The sequence below is a fragment of the Squalius cephalus genome (genome assembly GCF_949319135.1).
Source record: "Squalius cephalus genome assembly, chromosome: 17".
Classification (NCBI taxonomy): Eukaryota; Metazoa; Chordata; class Actinopteri; order Cypriniformes; family Leuciscidae; genus Squalius; species Squalius cephalus.
The window spans coordinates 19,525,943-19,548,810 of record NC_137138.1 but is presented as its reverse complement, the minus strand read 5'-3'; the positions used below and the strand labels follow the sequence as shown (position 1 = coordinate 19,548,810).

At 38.2% G+C, this 22,868-nt stretch overlaps 1 protein-coding gene across 9 annotated transcripts in view; it reads left to right on the top strand.

Moving 5' to 3' along the window:
• Positions 1-28: 28 nt before the first annotated feature.
• Positions 29-22,868, top strand: part of nrg2a (neuregulin 2a) — a gene marked incomplete at its 5' end in the record, with an annotated part of 88,754 nt that continues 65,914 nt past the window's right edge. For all 9 annotated transcript variants that reach the window (XM_079847487.1, XM_079847483.1, XM_079847482.1 and 6 more), the window contains one exon: positions 29-440. In XM_079847487.1, the coding sequence (XP_079703613.1) occupies positions 29-440 (412 nt within the window). The remainder of the gene's footprint in view (positions 441-22,868) is intronic.

Sequence of the window (22,868 nt, the reverse complement as noted above, 5' to 3'; positions counted from 1 at the left end):
CACCGACCATCGAGCCAAAGCAGGCGGCATGAGGAGGCTTGATTCGGTACACTTATCCATGCTGCTCATCGGGGTCTCCTTCGCCTGCTACTCCCCGAGTCTGAATTCCCTGCAGGACCAGGCTTACAGATCCGCCGTGGTGATTGAGGGCAAGGTGCAGTCCGCGCCTCAGAACGTCTCAGCGGAGCCGTACAGTGTGAATGTCAAAGTCCTGGACGTGTGGCCGCGGAACAGCGGGGGTCTGGAGCGGGAGCAGCTCGTCACCGTGGGGGAATTTGGCTCGGAGGCTCCGTGCGCTAAAGTGAAGAAGAATCACAAGTATATATTTTTCATGGACCCAACTGATGAACCCTTGGTTTTTAAAGCGTCGTTTGCGCCCTTAGATACAAGTGGGAAGAACCTGAAAAAAGATGTTGGGAGGATCTTGTGTGAAGACTGCGGTAAGTTTATGCCCACAAAATGTTTGTGCAGGGGCTTGCAAATTGACTTTGGCCGTCGGCATCGGTTGCATGCTCATGTGTAGTGCGGATGACATCCAAATGTTTAGTGTAAGTAACAGATGGGGGCTTGTGGGGGCGTCTCTGCAGCAATATTGGGCAGGAATAAAGCGCTCAAAGGTTTTTCATGGTATCATCAGGCATATGCAAAGACATACGCTGTAGGCACACGCGCGCTCCTTGCCCATTTGTAGGATCCTTAAGACAAAATTGTAATAAACTGATATAGTGTTCATGGCGTCACCATTAGACAGGGCCCATAGCCAAGTAAGGCTTGTATGCCCGTAAATGAAAAGGTGCAGAAAGTCAGAATGACTCAGAATATCTTCAAACGTGGCCGTCAGGACCTACAGCTCATTGCTCTGTTGGGAATAGAAAGTTGCTGGTCTGCGCTTGTGTAATGGGCCTTCAGAACAACTGCACTGGGAGTGGAGCCTTAAAAACTCCACTCAGGACGCAGGGAATATCTGCCAGCAACTGTTTTGTGTCACCTGTTTGAGCGCCGCATTCGTATCATATTTTTTTACAATAAGAAATAGGTTCATCCCGTCATTTTTCTTTTGACAGGATATTCCTCGAAAGCACATTACTTAGGATTCAACGCGGCAACTCAAATCTCACAATTGAAAAAAAAAAAAAAAAAAAAAAAAAAAAAAACACTGCATTTTTTTCTCAATGTTGTGATATAAGTAGAAGGTGCTACTACTGTGTCAGTAAATGTTTTCCACAGGCCTACTGTCAGAGGGCTCTTATAACGCGTTTAGATGGTCGCTGTCCAGGGTGCTGTAGGGTCAAAAAAGGAGAATGGAAATATGCTAATGGAGGCCGATTTCAGATGTATGTCTTCAACATAACTATTGTCTATGGTTATGTTACTTGTGCTTTATGTTAACTACTATTAAGTAATACCACTAAGTAATCTAATAACGTCAGGTGTTTTTTTTGTTTTTTTAAGTTTCACGAGTAACTTTTTTTTTATTAGATCGCCTACTATACTAGTTCTTATTCTTTTGTTAGTCACTGTCCCAAGTGGCAAGTAACTATTCCATTGTTATGGTCAACAAATAGCAACATTTTGTTAATTTTATGGTGATTCAGATATCAACTATTTACTTCCAAATATGCATTTCAATTGTTGCTGTACCAATTCCAGTTTTAATACTAACTCTAATACTTATTGTTTAGTTATGTAACTGTTCAAGCCATTGGTTTTTCAGTTGTCATTAGTCACATGTTCATCACAATAGTAAGATATTTAGAATGTTCATCTTATATGACAAGTAAAAAATCAATTGTTACTAGATGGATAAGTATCTAGTGTGTCTCATTAATAGGCACTAGCATCTAATAAATAAGTACTATAAAACCTAACCATTGGGGTAGTTACTAACAAGATATTGAATGCAATGAAAAAGTACTACTATCTGTAAGTTAATAGTGAAGCATAATGGTTTTCTTAGTAGTTATTAATGTAAATACAATTTTAAGAAATACATTTTAAAAAGTTTGCCACAATATGCTTTCATAAGCTGCATGTGCTAGCATATTGTATAGCACACAGAGGCCTTGAATGAACTATATCGTTTTGATGTTTCTAAGCACATCAATAAATTGAGGATCTTGTCCCATGGTTTCTTTTCAAAGATCAACAAGTGCTCACTAGATGACTTTGCAGTTTCTTCTCTTAAGTTTCATGAATCGAACCTCTGCATTGAACTAACCTGTGTGATGCAACAAAAAATATTTCCTCCGTTTGCCTTGCAATGAGACCGCAGCCCACCATTCACTTACAGAAAGTGTTTCTGTTCATCATCATGCTTACAGTGACCATACATGTTTGACAGTGATGTGAAAGGGTTCTGTAAGAAATTTAAGGGGTAAAAAGAAACATGGCCACAATCTGACCTCCAATGGCATGACTGTATATGTCTCTCTGGACAGCGTACGATTCAAACAGGAAGGCACTTCCTGTTTTCTTTGAAGTCTTTTAGAAATATGTCAGGTCTGATGGGTGCCTCAAGTTTTGTGTAAAAAAAAATGTTTCCTCTTCTGTCCCTAATGGCTCAGCCTAGATTGAAAGCCTGTAAATGCAGGTATTTTGAAGAGTTCTCTTCTTGTTTTTTATAGAGGGAGACCTACATATCACCCATGAGGAGTGACAAGTGGGTGGGTGCTTGCTGTTGTGTGGCGTGCTTCTCCTCCAAAATGTGTTTTACAAAAGATATTTAGATAATTATGATTTGAAAATGATGATAGTGATGTTTGGAGTATTTGATGCTCCTCTTTATGTGCGATCCTGATTTCCCCTTCCCCCTGTGTGGAGGTCACAGCTGTATCGAGGTGGCGGGCCAGAATATGCCGGTGGCTCAATATCATTGATCCGAAAGAGCTCTCGGGCAAAACTGCATGACACAGGACAAGAATAACAGCTGGTGATTGACATGCACAGAGGGAAGGACTTATTTCACAGATGCATATGAAGGATTTTTGGCCAGACCAAACGCGGAGATTTTTTCGGAACAAAATCCAGTGTATTTCTCATTCTGAGTGACATGGATAATTTACCTCGGGAAAATAGCGCATGATTTAAAAGGCTGTAACAAGAGAACTGCCTGAGGAGATTTAGTTATGATTAGCCACATATCTCAGCTACAAGCTGGATTCGGCTCTGGGAAGGAAATTGATGACTGCCGTCTTATTGCTGGACACTCATGGTGGGTTGTCGTCTTGTTAATGGGATGGTGGCCATATCAAAGCAGTAGTTTTATAAACTTGGTCATATTTAGAATACTCAAGCACTCTCTTCTCCAACATGGCCCACTTTTTCCATAGCTCCGAGAAAAGGAAATCGCTCTCTGCAGCTCGCCCACACATATTTCATGAGCTGGACACAAGTATTCGGTGAAAATCTGCTTGGTTTGTTGCATTCGAATTGTAAAACAAACCAATATTGATATGCTTTAGTCAGTGGTTTGTTAGACTTTCTCACTGGGTCGTAAAATTTCCGCCATTGTCTATTATTAACCGTCATTTGAATTTTTATATCTTAATGATAAGACAATATACAGCTTTTGTTTTCGTTCCAATTTTCATTTTTAATCATGAACTTACAGGACGAGCATATAGGCTAGACTATGCACTTATTTATTTATGAAGAGAACAGATGAACAGAGACTGCATCACTTTTCACGTCCAGACGAAGCATATTTTTTGACAGCAGAGGCCACTAAAACACGGTCAATGCAATATTATAAAATACAGTTATGATTAAAATATGAAGAAAACATGAAAAAGTAAAACTGAACTAAACTCTGCCTGAACTCAAACATTCCTCCTGGCCCGCATAGATTTAAACTGGATGCTCGCCTCTGTGACGGTAAACGATAAACATTGTCTGTTGCTTGTCCTTCATCTTCAGTGCTCGCCACCAACTGGACAGGGGTGAGAATTACAGTTACAAGTTAGATAAAAATGATGGACAGAATTCAGACAGAATATATTCGATTAACGCGACCACTTAGCCTGGGAAAACCCAGACAACTTCCGGCAAATTCAGATTTGCTCGAGAAGTAGTCTGGCAAAGAGCTCATTCAAGCCCATTTCCATGGCCTAGAAATCGCGGCACCAATCAGAAACGTTGAGGCGGGCTTTACACAATGACGATCGCTCTGATTGGTTTTAGGTCTATCCAATTGCGCCCAGAGGCATTTGAGCGACGTCTGTTCAACTTTTAAATGCATTATTATATTCAAATTGCAAACACATGAGGACAGTCTCCATGAAAGACCCACTGGCAGATGAACGTGCTACTACATGTCTCTCCGAAACGGTAGGAAATTAAATTAGATTTAATAGAGGATTTTAACTGTGACACGATGATTGACAGGGCAGTTTAAGTGACAGGATGCACGCGACAGATCCGTCCGATAAAGATGACGAAGTAGTATGTCCCAAAGCTTGCCTACTTTTTTGCTACACATTCAAAAGTAAATACCTTTTCTTCACAATAAGAGTACATACAGTACTTTTATGGCGTAGTGTAACTTAGGCGAATTGGGACGCAGCATATGGCTTTACACGATGCCGATCGCTCTGATTGGTTTTAGGTCTATCCAACTGCGCCCAGAGGCATTTGAGCGACGTCCGTTGGTGACGCCCCTTTGGAAATGATTTGTCTATGGAGCTTTGCCAGACCATAACTCAGTTACTACTGAGAATGGTCTGGTTTTAACCAGGCTAGCGACCACTGTCTTTAGTATAGGAAATTGTTGGCAAACGTAGGCAGTAAATCATCCTCTCTCCGTAAAGGGATATTCCACCCAAAAATGAAAAAAAAAAAAGTCATAATTTAATTTAATATTCCATACATTCTTGTAAATATTATCTTTTGTATTTTAAAGGGATAGTTCACCTAAAAATGAAAATACTGAGAATTTTAGAAGAATCTGAGAAAATTCCATTACACACACACACACACACACACACACACGTCTGGTTCACTATCTTTGTGGGGACTCTCCATAGACTTAATGGTTTTTATTCTGTACAAACTGTATATTCTATCTCCTTAGACTAACCCTACCCCTAAACCTACCCATCACAGAAAACTTTCTACATTTTCAAAAATATATAATTTAGTATGTTTATTAACCCATTCCCCTCATGGGGACCGCTGGCTGGTCCCCACAATGGAAGTGATCTCAGGTTTTACTATCCTTGTGGGGACATTTGGTTCCCACAATGTAATATAAACCAAACGCACACACACACACACACACACACACTTTGGTGCACCTATCATTATAAAGACATTCCATGCGTAATGGTTTTTATACTGTACAAACTTTATATTATATCCCCCTACACTAACCCTACCCTATACCCATCACAGAATACTTTCAGAATTTGTACTTTTTTAATAAAAAAAATGTAGTATGTTAAGCCATTTTAATTACAAGGACTCAGGTAATGTCCTCATAAACCATGTTTACGTTGTAATAGTGTGATACCCATGCCATTTATCAAAGTCATTTATCAAAATATCTTCTTTTTTGTTCCACGGAAGAAAGTCATTAAGTGGCGAGAAAACGATGACCGCATTTTTATTTTTGCATTAAGTATCCCTTTAAATGATGATGACGATGTTTTTCTTTTTTGTGAACTCTCCCTTTAAGATTTTCTGTCAACACTTTACAATATGGTTGGTCCCATTAGTTAGCATGTTACCAAACAATGAACAATACATTTGTTGCATTGTTTATTAATCTTTGTTAATGTTAGTTAATAAAAATCTAATTGCTCATTGGTAGTTCATGTTAGCTCAAGTCAATAAATAATATTAATAGACAATTTTAGATTTTAACGTATTATAAGTATTGAAATTACCATTAAGATTAACAAATGCTTTAGAAGTATTTTTCGTTGTTACAGTTGTCGCTTCCTCCAGTAAAACACGAGCAAGTTCTTGATTTCACTGACTGATGGTTTATTCAGATTCAGAACATCGATTCCTCATTCGCAATTGAAATGGATGACTAATATGAAGATACTGGTACAACAGTAGTTCATGCTAATGAGTTAACTAATATCAACAAATGGAACCTTACTGTAAATTGTTTCCGCATTTCTTCCTGCGTTGATGTCTTTGTTTAAAACATGTGCCACAATGTATATCACAAGACTTCATGTTAACATGTACAAGCACCCTCGTCTCTGCTGGACAGTTTGTCCCCTTGTAGTCAAGTTGTGTTTTCCTTTAAGCATAATATTAGCTATTTCAGGCCTGGAACATAGAATTTGACATATTCTGCTTCTGAAATGCAATTTAAGACACACATATGTGACCCTGGATCACAAAACCAGTCACAAGTTGCACAGGTATATTTGTGGCAAGAGCCAACAATACATTGTATGGGTCAAAATTATAAATTTTTCTTTTATGCCAAAAATCATTAGGCTATTGAGTAAAGACCATGTTCCATGAAGATATTTTGTAAATTTCCTACTGTAAATATATAAAACATTTAGTTTTGTGAGTGAATGCAGCATAATTGCGAACATAAATGGACAACTTTAAAGGCAATTTTCTCAATGTTTACATTTTTTTGTACCCTCAGATTCCAGATTTTCAAATAGTTGTATCTCGGCCAAATATTGTCCTATCCTTACAAACCATACATCAATTGAAAGCTTATTTATTCAGCTTTCATATGATGTTTAAATCTCAATTTCATAAAATTGCTCTGTGTGACTGGTTTTGTGTTCCAGGGTCACAATTAGTACCCTTTCTTGTACATTTGCAGTTGCATATTAGGTTTTCAGGCAGACTATCTATACTGTAGGTTCACTTTTCGAGGTAGAGGAGAAAACAAAGCAATCAATTCGTAATAACATAATTAATTTACGTCCCATATTCTTGGTTTAAGAGCCTGTCCATGTGCAGACCTGTACTGTCCGTCCCTCTGAGCGCCTGCTGTTGAATGACTGCTGAGAGTGACTCTCGGGTGAAAGCACCGGTGTGGATCGACTGGCTGAATGTGGAATACCGAAGATGGGCTTCCCATTGATCCTGGTCACGCATGATGATGAATGTTTGTGTAGGTTGCTCTGCATCCTCCCTCTGAAGATAGATTCATACACTGTGACCCTCTTCATCGCTGTTGTATGGAGTGTAGGGCTGACAGGAGACATATGAAGGGCCTCCCGAGTGTCAGCTGTACTCTGGGACACATATTGTTACCTAGACTTAATTACTGTGTTGATAATGGCTTTCAGCTCTCAGTTCTGCTCTCTGTAACATTTCAGCAGATCATTTCAGTTTCGGCACGTTTAAACAGTAGAAAACTAGATGATTCTTATGTAGGATTTGTGCCATCGCTGGTTTTATATTGAAAAGAGTATTTTCTTGCGGAATATCTATTTTTGCTTATAATATAGAATTTACCCCTTTAATTTATGTATTTTTAAAGCCGGGTTCACTTTGTACGATTTTGGCCGCAATTTTGCCCTCTGAGACAAATTTTGTGAATCCTGAAAGATTCCCTGGAACTTAGGCTAGAATCGTTAGTTTGACATGTTCACTGACAGCCACATTTTAACTTCGACAAAATTCTTGGACTGTCACAAGATTTCACACACAGTCCTGCAGTGTGGCTTCTCCTGTGACAACCGTCAAATCAAAAACCATAGGGGTGCTTTTGTTCACATTTAAACATTGATCTGCGAACATAAACAGAAGCTCAACCTAACCTGCTTGATGTGCGAGAACAAACCTCATTGGTTCTAGAGGAAGCTCAAACCTCAGTCAAACCTCATTGGTTCTAGAGGAAGCTCAAACCTCAGTCAAACCTCATTGGTTCTTGAGGAAGCTCAAACCTCATTGGTTCTAGAGGAAGCTCAAACCTCAGTCAAACCTCATTGGTTCTAGAGGAAGCTCAAACCTCAGTCAAACCTCATTGGTTCTTGAGGAAGCTCAAACCTCAGTCAAACCTCACTGGTTCTTGAGGAACCTCAAACCTCAGTCAAACCTCATTGGTTCTTGAGGAAGCTCAAACCTCAGTCAAACCTCATTGGTTCTAGAGGATGTTCAAACCTCAGTCAAACCTCATTGGTTCTTGAGGAAGCTCAAACCTCAGTCAAACCTCATTGGTTCTTGAGGAAGCTCAAACCTCATTGGTTCTAGAGGAAGCTCAAACCTCAGTCAAACCTCATTGGTTCTTGAGGAAGCTCAAACCTCAGTCAAACCTCATTGGTTCTTGAGGAAGCTCAAAGTGCTCAGTCAAACCTCATTGGTTCTTGAGGAAGCTCAAACTTCAGTCAAACCTCATTGGTTCTTGAGGAAGCTCAAACCTCAGTCAAACCTCATTGGTTCTAGAGGAAGTTCAAACCTCAGTCAAACCTCATTGGTTCTTGAGGAAGCTCAAACCTCAGTCAAACCTCATTGGTTCTTGAGGAAGTTCAAACCTCAGTCAAACCTCATTGGTTCTTGAGGAAGCTCAAACCTCAGTCAAACCTCATTGGTTCTAGAGGAAGTTCAAACCTCAGTCAAACCTCATTGGTTCTTGAGGAAGCTCAAACCTCAGTCAAACCTCATTGGTTCTTGAGGAAGCTCAAACCTCATTGGTTCTAGAGGAAGCTCAAACCTCAGTCAAACCTCATTGGTTCTTGAGGAAGCTCAAACCTCAGTCAAACCTCATTGGTTCTTGAGGAAGCTCAAACGTGCTCAGTCAAACCTCATTGGTTCTAGAGGAAGCTCAAACCTCAGTCAAACCTCATTGGTTCTTGAGGAAGCTCAAACCTCAGTCAAACCTCATTGGTTCTTGAGGAAGCTCAAACCTCAGTCAAACCTTATTGGTTCTTGAGGAAGCTCAGACGTGCTCAGTCAAACCTCATTGGTTCTAGACTAGAGGGCTCAACCTCAGGCAAACCTTATTGGTTCTAGAGGAAGCTCAAACCTCAGTCAAACCTCATTGGTTCTTGAGGAAGCTCAAACGTGCTCAGTCAAACCTCATTGGTTCTAGACTAGAGGGCTCAACCTCAGGCAAACCTTATTGGTTCTAGAGGAAGCTCAAACCTCAGTCAAACCTCATTGGTTCTTGAGGAAGCTCAAAGTGCTCAGTCAAACCTCATTGGTTATTGCACGTCAAGCGAACATGCTTGAGCTTCCGCTGATGTGTGAGATGATGAATGTTTATATGTGAATATATAAAAATGCCTAAATTCAATTTGTTCATCATATAAAGCAATTGTGTCTCTTCAGAAAATTTGGACTAAACCAGTCAATTCATATGGATTAGTTTTACAATCTCTGACCTGGTACGAAGTGGTAGTTGCATAGCTGTCAACGGAGGGACAGAAAGATCTCAGATTTACGAGCTTGGAACGACATGACACGAGTAATTAATGACAAAATTTTCATTTATGGGTGAACAATCACTTTAACGCTAGAGATTGTTTTTGTTTGCTAGCCACCATTTCAATCCCCCATGTAAATGCAGCTCACAGTCACCGAATGTGTCACAGATTGATGATGTAAAACTCCGGACGAGTCTTCTTGTGTGCGTCCGTTTTTAACGTGTCTTGACTGCTGAGTTCCTACAGAGTGACACGGCTTACAGCGGTACAGTCTGACAAGCAACAGTCGTAAAGGACTATTATTAATCATACAGTGTGCACCCAGTTTAATTTTGACTCCTTCCTGCTTTAAAAGTGTTGAGGATGAGAGAGAATATTGTTTGCTCATTTGCATGGTCGCGGTTACCCCCGCTGGTAGATATTGCTACTACACCTAATGGGGCATTCACAAGAATGTATTCAGACTAAAGCATTTTTTAAAAATTTGATCTAAAATCAATCTTTTTCTAATTAAAAATAAATAAATAACTAAATAAAATAAATAAATTGCAATTAATTTATTCATTATACTAGTAAATATTTTACCAGTGCACCAGATCTTTTAAGATCTTAAAGTCGTGAAGTCATATTTGATTATTATGTATTTATTTATTTAAAATTATGCCATGTTGCAGCATAATTATAAATGATTTATACGTGCACATCAACTATGTATATTGCACATTTATTATGCTCAATTTCTAAAAGTCCTGTCCAACATTTTTTCACAATTCTGGTCACAATTTCTGTTTCACGCTGACTTTAGAAGTTAGAAATAAGCTTATATTTTCCCGTCTGCTGCTTTTGACATTACAGCTCAGGATAGTGCACGTTCATGTGGTGTCATCAGCCAATCAGAGTTGTCATGATGTAAATTACCTGCAGCTCCACAGTCATTTGCCACATGATATTTTTTGCTCAGGTGATTGATTCAAAACCTGGCAACAGAACTGATCCTCTGAGCAAAGATTTGAAGTCATGTCCCGCTGCAGAATCCAAGAAAGTGGCAGTTAGATGAACAGGAATGCTAACTTTGTTATTAGGCTACAGAACTTCCTGCTTGAGTGCTACTCAGACAACCAACCTTCTTAGGATGGACTCATTGTAGACCTCGTGTAGCCCTGCCACTTTTCAGCACTGCGCTCTTTGTATTCTATCTTCCGGTTTGTATTTCCACAATAAGTAAATCTACATTACTAGCTTTACTCTTCGACAGTGATGCCATAGAAATAATCAGAGCTACCGCAAAAACTGAAGTGCAAAGACAATATTCTAAATATGACTGCACGCTTGTTTCTCTGGCGCACAAGGTCTATAGGGAAAGAGAATCTTGACTGTTTGGCCTCATTCTGTCTGTTTTCCTCTGGAACTTTTCGCCAGCTCATGTCTCCTTATACTGTAGCCCCCATGAGCACTTTCATTACTTCTCCCTCTGCTTCGGAAACGATCCACCTTCTGTCTCACAATGTGATATCAACATCCACACAGAACAGTTGACAGAGTTCAGAACTTATACTATTCAGTGAACAAGCACACCAACTACAGAATGCAGAACTACTCTGAAAATCATGTACTTCATGGTCTGAATGGAGTTTACATTTACAGTAGACCCTGAAATTGGAATGACGTCTCACTCAAAATGTGTGAATATCATTGCATTATATAACAAATTCTCAAAACAGACATTTGCTATTTGTGCACCTTTTGAGACTTTCATATAAAACTTCATGTACACGTTTTATCTTCTGAGAAGTGACATACTAATCTTGTGATTGTTGCTGTCTTGTAAATTAGCCTTTAGAATGATTGATTGAATTTTTAAAATGTATTCACATAGAAAAGTTATTTCAAATTCTGATAATAGTTCTTAATATTACTGTTTTTACTGTATTTTTGATCAAATAAATGCAGCCTGGGCGAGCTTAAGAGACTTCCTTCAAAAACATTTTAAAAAAATCGTATCGACCCCAAACTTTTGAACTTTTTACAAACTTGAGAATGTAAATTATTTAAGAATTGCTGATTTCTTCATAACATAAATGCCACTGTCACCCCCCAATGTAATTATATTTATTATATTTTTTTAAGTGTGGCTAAAGTGACCACTTAAGAACTATATTTGGGACTACTTTAACTTTAAATGGATCATCTCTACGTATATTAGGACAGCAAAAGTTGCATAAAAGTAAACCGGTAATGATCCGAATGCCATTCTTTTTTACTGTGGACTTTAGTTCTTAGTATTTTCCCCAGCTTTGTTCTTGTTGTCAAATCCCTGACCATTAGAATCAGACATGTAATTATTTTTTTGTAAGTGGTTTTGCCTGCTGTTAAAATTTGAGTGTTTTTAATCAATTCAGAGTGGGTACTTTAGATTTCTAAAATTGCAGTGTATGGGTTACAGTATTGTTCTCAATGATGGCTTACCTTCAATGCTTAGATTTCACATTGGAAGCTGATAAAAATAAACATGACAGTGATTATACTGCAAATGGGTGCAAGGTTAGTTATGCTATATATTGTGGTCAATCTTTCAATCTGTCTTTAACAAGGGCTACCCTCTTCTAATTAAAGTTTTTAATGCACTGGGAATAAATGAATCCCATAATAAAGAACGACCTCCATTAACGTAAGTGGTGCATCATTTTGCTGAAAATGCTGACTTGCATGAGGGTTAACTCTTCTGCAGTCCTTACCCACGAAGGTAATAATTTCTGGCTTTAAACACAGTATCTGTGACTAAAGTGACCTTGCTGGGTTACAGTAGTGGCAGAGCTGTCTATCGTGTGATAAATTCAGAGCTCTGAAAATAGGCCCACAGGGATTGGATTGTCTGCAAAGTGTTACGAAGGCACAGTGGCGGCAGAGACAAGCCTGTGTAATACCTTGTAATTGACAAGCTGTAAATTTGAGTAAGGGTGTTTTAGGCTCCGGCTGTAAAGGCAGTTGAGTGTGAGCCGTGTTTTTATTGGAACTCAATGTACTGGTGCATTGTGACCATTTGAGAGAGGAACTGCACACCCTTTATGAGTTAACTGCATATTTATATTGGCAATGAGAACATGTTCTGCAAATTACGTTTAAGAACCTAGTACATGCTTCTTTACCCATATGGGTAATAAATACCAGCAAGATGTTATGCGTGGGCAGTGCAAAATATCTGGAGTCAGGTGTAGGATGAGTGTGTTTTGCATTTTACATTCTCTAAGAAGTAGTTATGTATGAAGGAAACACTCAAAGGAAATTAATAAATGATTTGCTGGAAGTACAGAATTTAGAACATACTTGTTATGCTATATTAAAATAGATATAATACATAATAGAATGCATCATTGCTCACTATTTGTTTCTTTTTGGCTCTCTGGGGTTTTTCCATAGAAGAAAGGACAGTATTCACCACTTAGAGGCAGTATATGAACAGGATTCTGACATCCCCAAAAAAATTACAAACAGGCCCAAGAGTTTGCACCCTGCAGACGTGGTGTTACTCTCATCAGGTCTGACATTAACACACTGGGAAATCATGGCTAATCACAAATGTTTAAATTGCTCTAATGCACAAATAAATCTTGTGCCTCGTTGTCTTGCCATGGAGAATAACATTTAAACTCCTCTGAAACATTTGGCAAGTGTGATATGTGAAAAGACACGTCTGTAAGTCATTAGAGGTCTAAGCAGTGAAGCTGTTGGAACCCTGTTCTGTTTGCTCTGAATTTCTTCTTCATTATTTGTCTGCTGTAAAACCGCATAGACTCCAATCCTGTGGTAGAATGAGCCCAATTCCCTCCCAATACTCATCAGTTGCATTATATCAGGCAATGGTTCTGATAAAAGGTGATGCTATTATAAACAAATGTACATTTCTGCTACTAAATCTGTATCTGTGTCATATACACTACTGTTCAAAAGTACAGAGCACCTAAAAGCACCTAAAAAATTAGAAACTTTGCATTCCCTCGCAAAACCTTTGTGTTACCCTGAGAAACTTTGCATTCGCTCACAAAACTTTTGCGTTCCCCAGAGAAACTTTGCGTTATTTTGCAAGTGAACTCAAAGTTTCTTGGGGGAAAGCAAACATTCTGGGAGAGAACGCAAAGTTTCAGAGGGAACGCAAACATTTTGAGAGAGAACGCAAAGTTTCAGGGGGGACGCAAACGTTTTGGGAGAGAACGCAAAGTTTCGGGGGGGATGCAAAGTTTCTGGGGGGACGCAAACATTTTGGGAGAGAACGCAAAGTTTCAGGGGCGACGCAAACGTTTTAGGAGAGTACGCAAAGTTTCGGGGGGAGAGCAAACAGTTTGAGAGAGAAGGCAAAGTTTTTTTCGGGGGAAGCAAAAATTTTGGGAGAGAACGCAAAGTTTCGGTGGGGACGAAACATTTTGGGAGAGAACGAAAAGTTTTGGGAGGGATGCAAAGTTTCTGGGGGGACGCAAACGTTTTAGGAGAGAATGCAAAGTTTCAGGGGGGATGCAAACATTTTGAGAGAGAATGCAAAGTTTCGTGGGGTGGGGGGGGGGTGCAAGGTTTCACGGGGGATCAAACATTTTGAGAGAGAAAGCAAAGTTTCGGGGTGGGGTGCAACGTTTCTGGGGGGACGCAGACATTTTAGGAGAGAACGCAAAGTTTAAGGGGGGACGCAAACATTTTGAGAGAGAACGCAAACATTTTGGGAGAGAACGCAAAGTTTCAGGGGGGACGCAAATGTTTTGGGAGAGAACGCAAAGTTTCGGGGGGGACGAAACATTTTGAGAGAGAACACAAACATTTTGGGAGAGAACGCAAAGTTTCGGGGGGGACGCAAACATTTTGGGAGAGAAGGCAAAGTTTCTGGGGGGACGCAACAATTTTGGGAGAGAACGCAAAGTTTCGGGGGGGACGCAAACATTTTGGGAGAGAAGGCAAAGTTTCTGGGGGGACGCAACAATTTTGGGAGAGAACGCAAAGTTTCGGGGGGGACGAAACATTTTGGGAGAGAACGAAAAGTTTTGGGAGGGATGCAAAGTTTCTGGGGGGACGCAAACGTTTTAGGAGAGAACGCAAAGTTTCAGGGGGGACGCAAACATTTTGAGAGAGAACACAAACATTTTGGGAGAGAATGCAAAGTTTCAGGGGGGACGCACAAATTTGGGTAGAGAACGCAAAGTTTCAGGGGGGACGCAGACATTTTAGGAGAGAACGCAAAGTTTAAGGGGGGACGCAAACATTTTGAGAGAGAAAGCAAATGTTTGCTTCCCCCGAAAAAAAACTTTTGGGAGAGAACGCAAAGTTTAAGGGGGGACGCAAACATTTTGAGAGAGAACGCAAACATTTTGGGAGAGAACGCAAAGTTTCAGGGGGGACGCAAATGTTTTGGGAGAGAACGCAAAGTTTCGGGGGGGACGAAACATTTTGAGAGAGAACACAAACATTTTGGGAGAGAACGCAAAGTTTCGGGGGGGACGCAAACATTTTGGGAGAGAATGCAAAGTTTCGGGGGGGACGCACAAATTTGGGGAGAGAACGCAAAGTTTCAGGGGGGACGCAGACATTTTAGGAGAGAACGCAAAGTTTAAGGGGGGACGCAAGCATTTTGGGAGAGAACGCAAAGTTTCGGGGGGGACGCAACCATTTTGGGAGAGAATGCAAAGTTTCAGGGGGGACGCACAAATTTGGGGAGAGAACGCAAAGTTTCAGGGGGGACGCAAACATTTTGAGAGAGAACGCAAACATTTTGGGAGAGAACGCAAAGTTTCAGGGGGGACGCAAATGTTTTGGGAGAGAACGCAAAGTTTCGGGGGGGACGAAACATTTTGAGAGAGAACACAAACATTTTGGGAGAGAACGCAAAGTTTCGGGGGGGACGCAAACATTTTGGGAGAGAATGCAAAGTTTCGGGGGGGACGCACAAATTTGGGGAGAGAACGCAAAGTTTCAGGGGGGACGCAGACATTTTAGGAGAGAACGCAAAGTTTAAGGGGGGACGCAAGCATTTTGGGAGAGAACGCAAAGTTTCGGGGGGGACGCAACCATTTTGGGAGAGAATGCAAAGTTTCAGGGGGGACGCACAAATTTGGGGAGAGAACGCAAAGTTTCAGGGGGGACGCAAACATTTTGAGAGAGAATGCAAAGTTTCGGTGGGAGGATGCAAACATTTTGGGAGAGAATGCATAGTTTTTCAATCGTGAGTACGATTTATTTTTAATGTTTTTGAAAGAAGCCTCTTACGCTCACCAAATCTGCATTAATTTGATCAGAAATACAGTAAAACAGTAATATTGTGAGGTATTCTTACAATTTAAAAGAACTGTTATTTATATAAAAATGTGATTTACTCCTGTGAAGGCAAAGCTGAATTTTCAGAATAAAAATGGTATAATCTAGGGACAAAAAATTTCAAAATAATTTTTATTTGATTTTATTTGTATTCTGCAGATATGAAGCAGTGCTTTTTCCGGGCGTTGTTTATAATGAATTGACATTGAGTGTGAGTGTTTTGAAAGTTGCCACCAAAACAACTGTATCTACAGGATCTTTTCTTGCGAATTTGGCAATTGACTCTAATTTTCCAGTCTGCTCAGACTTGATTTTTGTTTATGGTTATAAGTGCACTTGGCTTTAATATTCTGAATGCTTTGTTCAGGTTCATTTGACTTAATCATTTGAGCTGGCAGGTTGGTGACAAAAAAAAAAAAAGACTTGTACTTGTGTGGCGAGCAGTAAGCAGTTACTTAGCCGCAGCTGGCATGAAAACTGACATCACTATTAGAGGAAGCGGCGATCATGGGAGGTGATCTGGCAAATATTAGTTTTAACTGAACTTCTGGCCCCTTTTTTACAAGACCTTCACTGGGAAAATAAACTGACAGGCTGCTTGAATGTTTAGCTGGGAGTATTTGGGTGGAGGGGCGTCGGGAGTTGACATTTTTGTGTTAGTCTTTGCTGTTTGCTATTAAAATGTTTTCTTTCGCCTTCTATTCAGCTGAAAAAATTAGGAATTGGTTCAAGAATGAAACTTTTACACTTTTGGAGAAACTAATCCTCTTGGAAAGCATCACTATCACTGCACACATAACCAGTAATGTGACTTGAAAACCGTTGATTTCTCAATGTATTATTTAGTCATTTCCCTCCCTGTTGCCATGTTTCTTTCCTTATTTTCTGTTGTGGGGAATTCCCCATTATTATCCCTTGTATTGAATAGATTACTCTTTGGAAAGGTAGTCGTGCTTGTTTATGCTTGTGATATTTAGCAATATTACAGAGACTACATTTGTTCTTAAGTGTAGACTAAACCCAGCTGTCCATTTACTCTGCCGTTTACTGAACTAAACACAAACTGGGCTCTCAGATCTCAGTCTCATACATTCAAGTGCTCATTCTCCACACGTCATCTCCACTAAAAGTAATGTTTGGTAGGTTCCCTGCCTCGAGTGCATTTCTCTCTGTAGTAAATAATGTATCTGGTGCACATGTAATGTAGGCGCACATGGTAGGATGTCATGACAGGTGAGGCGTTCACAGTGCACAAACTGAGCTTTTTATGCTGTATGAGGATGGGCCAATGACATGACACCTTTTTCTGTCTAATAAGTTATTAAAAATGTATTACGTTCTGTGTTAAAATGTTTTTGATATTGTGTGGTACGACCTTCACAAAGAAACATGCAAAAAAGAAAAAGAAAAGGAAGTTACATCATAGAGAGGTACCTACAGACCCTCATGACTATATTGTGGTCAGAAATATCGTAAAATAACATCATTTGACCTTTTTTTTATGACAAAGTAATGTTAGTTAATGTTGTAAAATGTCATGTGGTGTGACTTCCAAAAATATTAAATATTTGTGAATTCATAATTCATGATATTTGTAAAACAAAATACTTTTTTTAACCCTTTTTACCCTGTATAAAAAAAATATTTTTTAATTTGTTATTATTTTTTACTTAGAGGCTTAGTTCACCCTCAAAATGAAAATTCTGTCATTAATTACTCACCCTTACGTCTTTCCAAACCTGTAAGACATTCGTTCATCTTCGGAACACAAATGAAGATCTTTTTAATGAAATCTGAGAGATTTTTGAGGCAAATATGCTTAAACTTCCATTTACCATAAGTGATGTGTGACTTGCTGAATGTTTGACTAAGTTAAATCTGTTCATCTGTCTCTTTGGAAATTTTTTACTAATCCACTCAAATCATATGGATTATTTTTACGGTCTCTTTATGAGCTTTTTGAAGCGTCAAAGTGATATTTTCATGGACTGTCAATGGAGGGACAGAAACATCTCAGATTTCATTAAAAATATCTCCGTGTTCTGAAGATGAATGAAAGTTTTATGGATTTGGGACGGCATGAGGGGGTGATTAAATGAACAAAGAATTTTCATTTTTGGGTGAACTAACCCTTTAATGTTTACACTATGAATCATTAAATTTTAACTTTTTCAGAACTCGGCACCTGTTCTAAACTGTTATTTTAGTATCGTCGAGATACTATTACAATTTTTTTCCATTTTAATTTAGTCAAAGTTTAAGTATTTTTTTATATGTCTATTTATTTCAGTTATTTTTTAGTGCATGAAGTTAAACTAAATGGCAACGAGAAATGTTTCTTTGGAAAAATAGCTGACATACATTTAGGTTACACTATTTTAAGGTGACGTAATTTACATTACATTGTACTTACTCAAATAAGTGAGCAATATTAATTAACTAGATGTACTTAGTCATGGTAAGGGTTAAGGTTAGTTACTTGTAATTATGCATAATTTACTGTTATTACTATAGTAAGTACATGTAGTATACATCACCTTAAAATAAAGTGTTACCTGTTTAAGTTTTGTATACTTTATTTTATTTCAGTTAATGTTTTTTTTATTTCAAATATTTTTTTGATGGTCCCTGTTTTATTTTTAACTATAATAACCCTTGGTTTAAACTTTCCTTCCTTTTTCAAAATCTGTCCTTTTCTTTACAATGGACACTTTTTTTATGTCATTGACCCTGGCCCCAAACACGACTCCTCTCAGATCTGAGGGTGAGGAACATTCATTATGGGTTTGCTCATCTGTAATCATCCAAACACACAGCCTTCCAATAAGGCACAGTAGTTTACAGCCTTGACAGCAAGGAGAAAAAAGAGTGGAGATGTTGAAAGAGAGGAGTATACAATATGTAAATGAGAGTGAAAGAGAGAGGGAGAGATTTTAGATGGAAAAAAAGGGCGAAAAAAATGCCCCTCTGCTTTCCACCTAGAAGCTGCTCATCAACTATTCATCATTAAGTCTCTGCACTTTTCTACTGCAGTATGGCATGTGTACAATCCTGCCACTCAGGACTCGTGCGTAGTGGTGCTGCGCACTCGTGCACACCGGGGAGGTGACCTCCTGCTGCACCTGCACTTCTCCTTTCCTGGGCTCAGACCGCATGCATGCTTCTCCACACGTGTCTGCAGGACACTGCAGCATCTTCTAACTTGTCATTTCCAGAGGCCTATTAATATAATGCCACGTAGAGCTGTACGATTCTGGATCAACTGAGAATCATGTTTGGTTTTGGTTTTTTCAAATAGAGATCACGATCCTCCCATGATTCTGAACAGACAACTATACCAAATATCGTAATTTACTAGAGGTTCTGACAAAATGTTAATAATTTGAAATCAGTATGATTCAATGACTCACTTGTTTCATTACTGGATGAATCAGCGTTTTCTTTGTAAAGGAATCTCTTGAATAATTGACAAATAATTTTTTTTTACAGTCACTTGTTGCCACCTACTGGTGTAACGATGTAATTGATACAATTATTTGAAGCACCTAGTTACTTTCAAACGGTGATTTCCTCTATTTGATCGCTGTACATCCCTGTTTATCTGAACTGTAAACTTTTATCCCAGTAGGTCTGTAATAATTGAATTATTTGTAACAGAAATAACCATACTGTGATGTTGAAAATACTGTTTGTGAAGCCGTTTCATACCTATACATGATAATTGCTCTCTCTGGCTCAGCGGCAGCACGAACACAGATTTTAATGTTCTGTTTTTTTTTTTTTTTATGTTTAATCGCTGTCATTTAGGAATGAGATCGAGTGGGGGTTGGAATCGAGATCGCGTTCTTTTAACGATTAATCGTGCAGCTCTAATGCCACGGTTGCTAAAGACACGGGGTGTGTTTCTGTAAACAATCCCATGAATAGCTGGTGCTTGAAAGCACTTTTTGTGTTGCATGCAAACTATTAGGAATATTTGTATGCTTTTGCATATCATAGTGCACATATTCTTACATTTGATATTAATCATAGCATCAGTCATGTAGTTAGACAGACATATTTCACTGATCTTTACTTTAAGTTTGTCCTTTTTTCTAGACACCATGGTGCAGTGGTTAACACGATTGCTACTGTTGAGCTCCTGTGGCTATTTACAGGTTTGTGTTGTATCTTTTTGCGTTATATGTGCCCACTTTCTCCACCAACAAAATCCTGGCATTCTTTATTGTAAAACTCTTTACACAATCAGATATTTCAGGGCAAAGTGAAACAACCTATGCCAAGCCAAGGGACAAAATGAGTCATCAGCAGACCCACATCTGCCATAACTCAATATCACTTGTAGATTAAAATACATATTAGACCTAACTAGAAGGGGGGAAATACAGCCCTCCCAAAAAGGCCTTTTATCTGTTGTTGCTACTTTTTGTCAACTGTAACCAAAAACACCATAACATTGTGTTGTATTTGCTTTAATGCTCCTGTATGCATACTGTATGTGTGTACAGCAATCCGCCGTGATATGTGTCCGAAGCAAAACCTGACAAACGAAAGATTCAGGAACAAAGGAGCATAGGAAGGGCGTCCATGTGTTTGTGTGCGAGTGCCAGATAGTTAAAAAGAGGGTCTGCCGACACTCACGTTGCGAGCCTTGCGCTCCACTTGAGGGACGTGTCCGGCCATGTTTGCTGCACACTCCATGCACAACGACCGCCAATGTTTGCTTCCTCAGGTATGTCGTAGGAGTGGATTGATGTGTGTCTTAACATGAAAAGGCTTAAAAACGAATGAATAGTTGTTCTTTTGCTTGTGTTAAGAGGTGGACAGAGAAGGATTTTGCTGCGTGTGATGGGGCAGTAGCTGTCCATAGGGAGAGAGTTTGATGAATGCAGGGACCTGCGTGAGATTGAACACCATTTATCAGGCCTTATTCATCTAAAACCCAGCCCATTAAATGACACATTTTATTTTACAGCAAAAGTAGAAGCGGTACAGTAAGAGACGATGATAAAAAAAAAGTTTGTTTGGAAAAGCTTTTACTTGAAATGATGATGAATTGTTGCCTTTGATATCATTATGCAGATGATATGACTTTTGTAATGCATTTCATTTACAGTTTACTTGCAGGATCACATCCTTAAAATGAATTGAATTGTTTGTTGGCGTGTGTGTGCTTTCTTGTATGAGTTAAGGAATAAGTGAAGAGATTTTTGCATGTAAACGCTGTGACCCGACATAAATTTACATTACATAAAAAAAAATACAATAGCTATTATAACTTCAAACAAAATACCTACCTACTTGCTTACTTGCTACAGTTATTTACTAATGTAAAACCATAACAAATGTATGTGTGATCTCTTTCAAAGAAAAAGCTTTCTGAATCTGTCTGTAATTTTTTATTTAATTTGATTTATTATTTTATTTTAATTGGGAAAGTACAAAAACATGATTCCAACCAAAAGCTGAAAAATATACATTGCACATAGAGAGTATAACATATGCTAATTTGCATCTCAGGACCCTAGAGAGGCTTTTCTAAGAAAACTTTTGGCTAATGTAATATACCAAACAGTACATGCACACTGTAAAAAATTTCTAACCCTCCCAAATCAAAAATTTCAAGTGACCGATAACATCTAAATTTTTCAATTGGCCCAAGTGAAATTCTGTAAATTTCAATTGGCCCAAGTGAAAATCTGTAAATTTAATTTTATAATTTACAGAATTTCACTTGGGCCAATTGAAAAATTTAGATGTTATCGGTCACTTGAAATTTTTGATTTGGGAGGGTTAGAATTTTTTTACAGTGCATGCATACATACATACATATATATATATATATATATATTTCCATCCCTGGCAGCATGAATAAATTATTAAAACAATGTACAGCTCTGGTTTGTTTTAAACCAGCTCTTAACCATCATTGTGAAAGACTTTATATCATGTACTGCTTTAATTTCAATTGGCATCGTGTTCCAGAGTTGGAACCCTTCACAGAAACAGCTTTATGCCCTTGTGTGGTTCTGTGGAAGTCAATCCTCCACCTGCTACTATTCTACTATTATTATCCTGTCAGTTTATATAGAACCAGTGGTGCCTTTTTGTGCAAACATTTAAAAATCTATTTTATACATAACAAATTTATACAATTTGTAAAACTGCATATTCCGTTTTTTTTTTTAAATATGGCAGTGATGTTTTTAATGATTTGGCTTTTAATCCATTATTCTTTGAGCCTGATTATACAACATCTTAAGTACTAAAGTCATTTATTTGAGTCCATACTGTAATACAGTACGAGACAAAATCATAGCATGCGTACATTTTTTTTCATGCATGATTTGAGATATACTGTCTTATAAGATTAAAACAGTTAAGATTAATCCTTTCCATAATTAAAACATTTTTTGTTTATCAAAATGTAAGATGTGAATCTAAAACAAACCAAAAACCTTAAACTCATCTACCTCCTCTATTTTTCTGCTATGTACCCTTTCTTTTTTTCTTTTTGTTTTCTATTAGAAAATCACATTAAAAATGTCTTCTTAACATTTGAAGTGAGATGATTTTCCTGGAGCCACATGGATATCCTCTCGATATGATCATTGAAAAATCCTGCAACTTTGCAGCAGATGACTTATCAGATGTGTAAATTGCAGTATCATCTGCATTAAATTGACATTCAACATCTAAATTGTAGATGTCCTTTGCTGTTAAACGTTTTCTTTTTGTTAATATGAAGATCACATTAAAACTTTCCCCCATACCTTCATAATTTGGTGTTGCTACTTTTAAAATGACTTTTTTTAATTTTAAGCAAAGAAATTAATTAATTATTACATGTTTAAAGATATGATGATCTAAACAAAAGTGTCTGCTAAAAGCATAAATTAAATATTTATTGTTTGGAAATTATTGTTTGGATATTTTTATTTTTATTTAAAAAAATCGCAACTACATTCCACCTCAGCAAACAAATTTGACCCAAAAAAGGTGAATTTTTTAAAAATTGTTATATGCATCTTTGAATGCTATAAAATTGGCAAGACAAAGGAATCTGACATTTTCTTACAAAAATGCATCCTTTTCCATCACAGAATGCTATTGATCAAATGCATAATATGAGTGCTGAAATTGTTTGACTTTCAGAAGACTTGACTTGAACATTGTTTGTAGACAAATTAAACTAGTGAATGTGAAACATGTGGTCTAAGAAAGTAT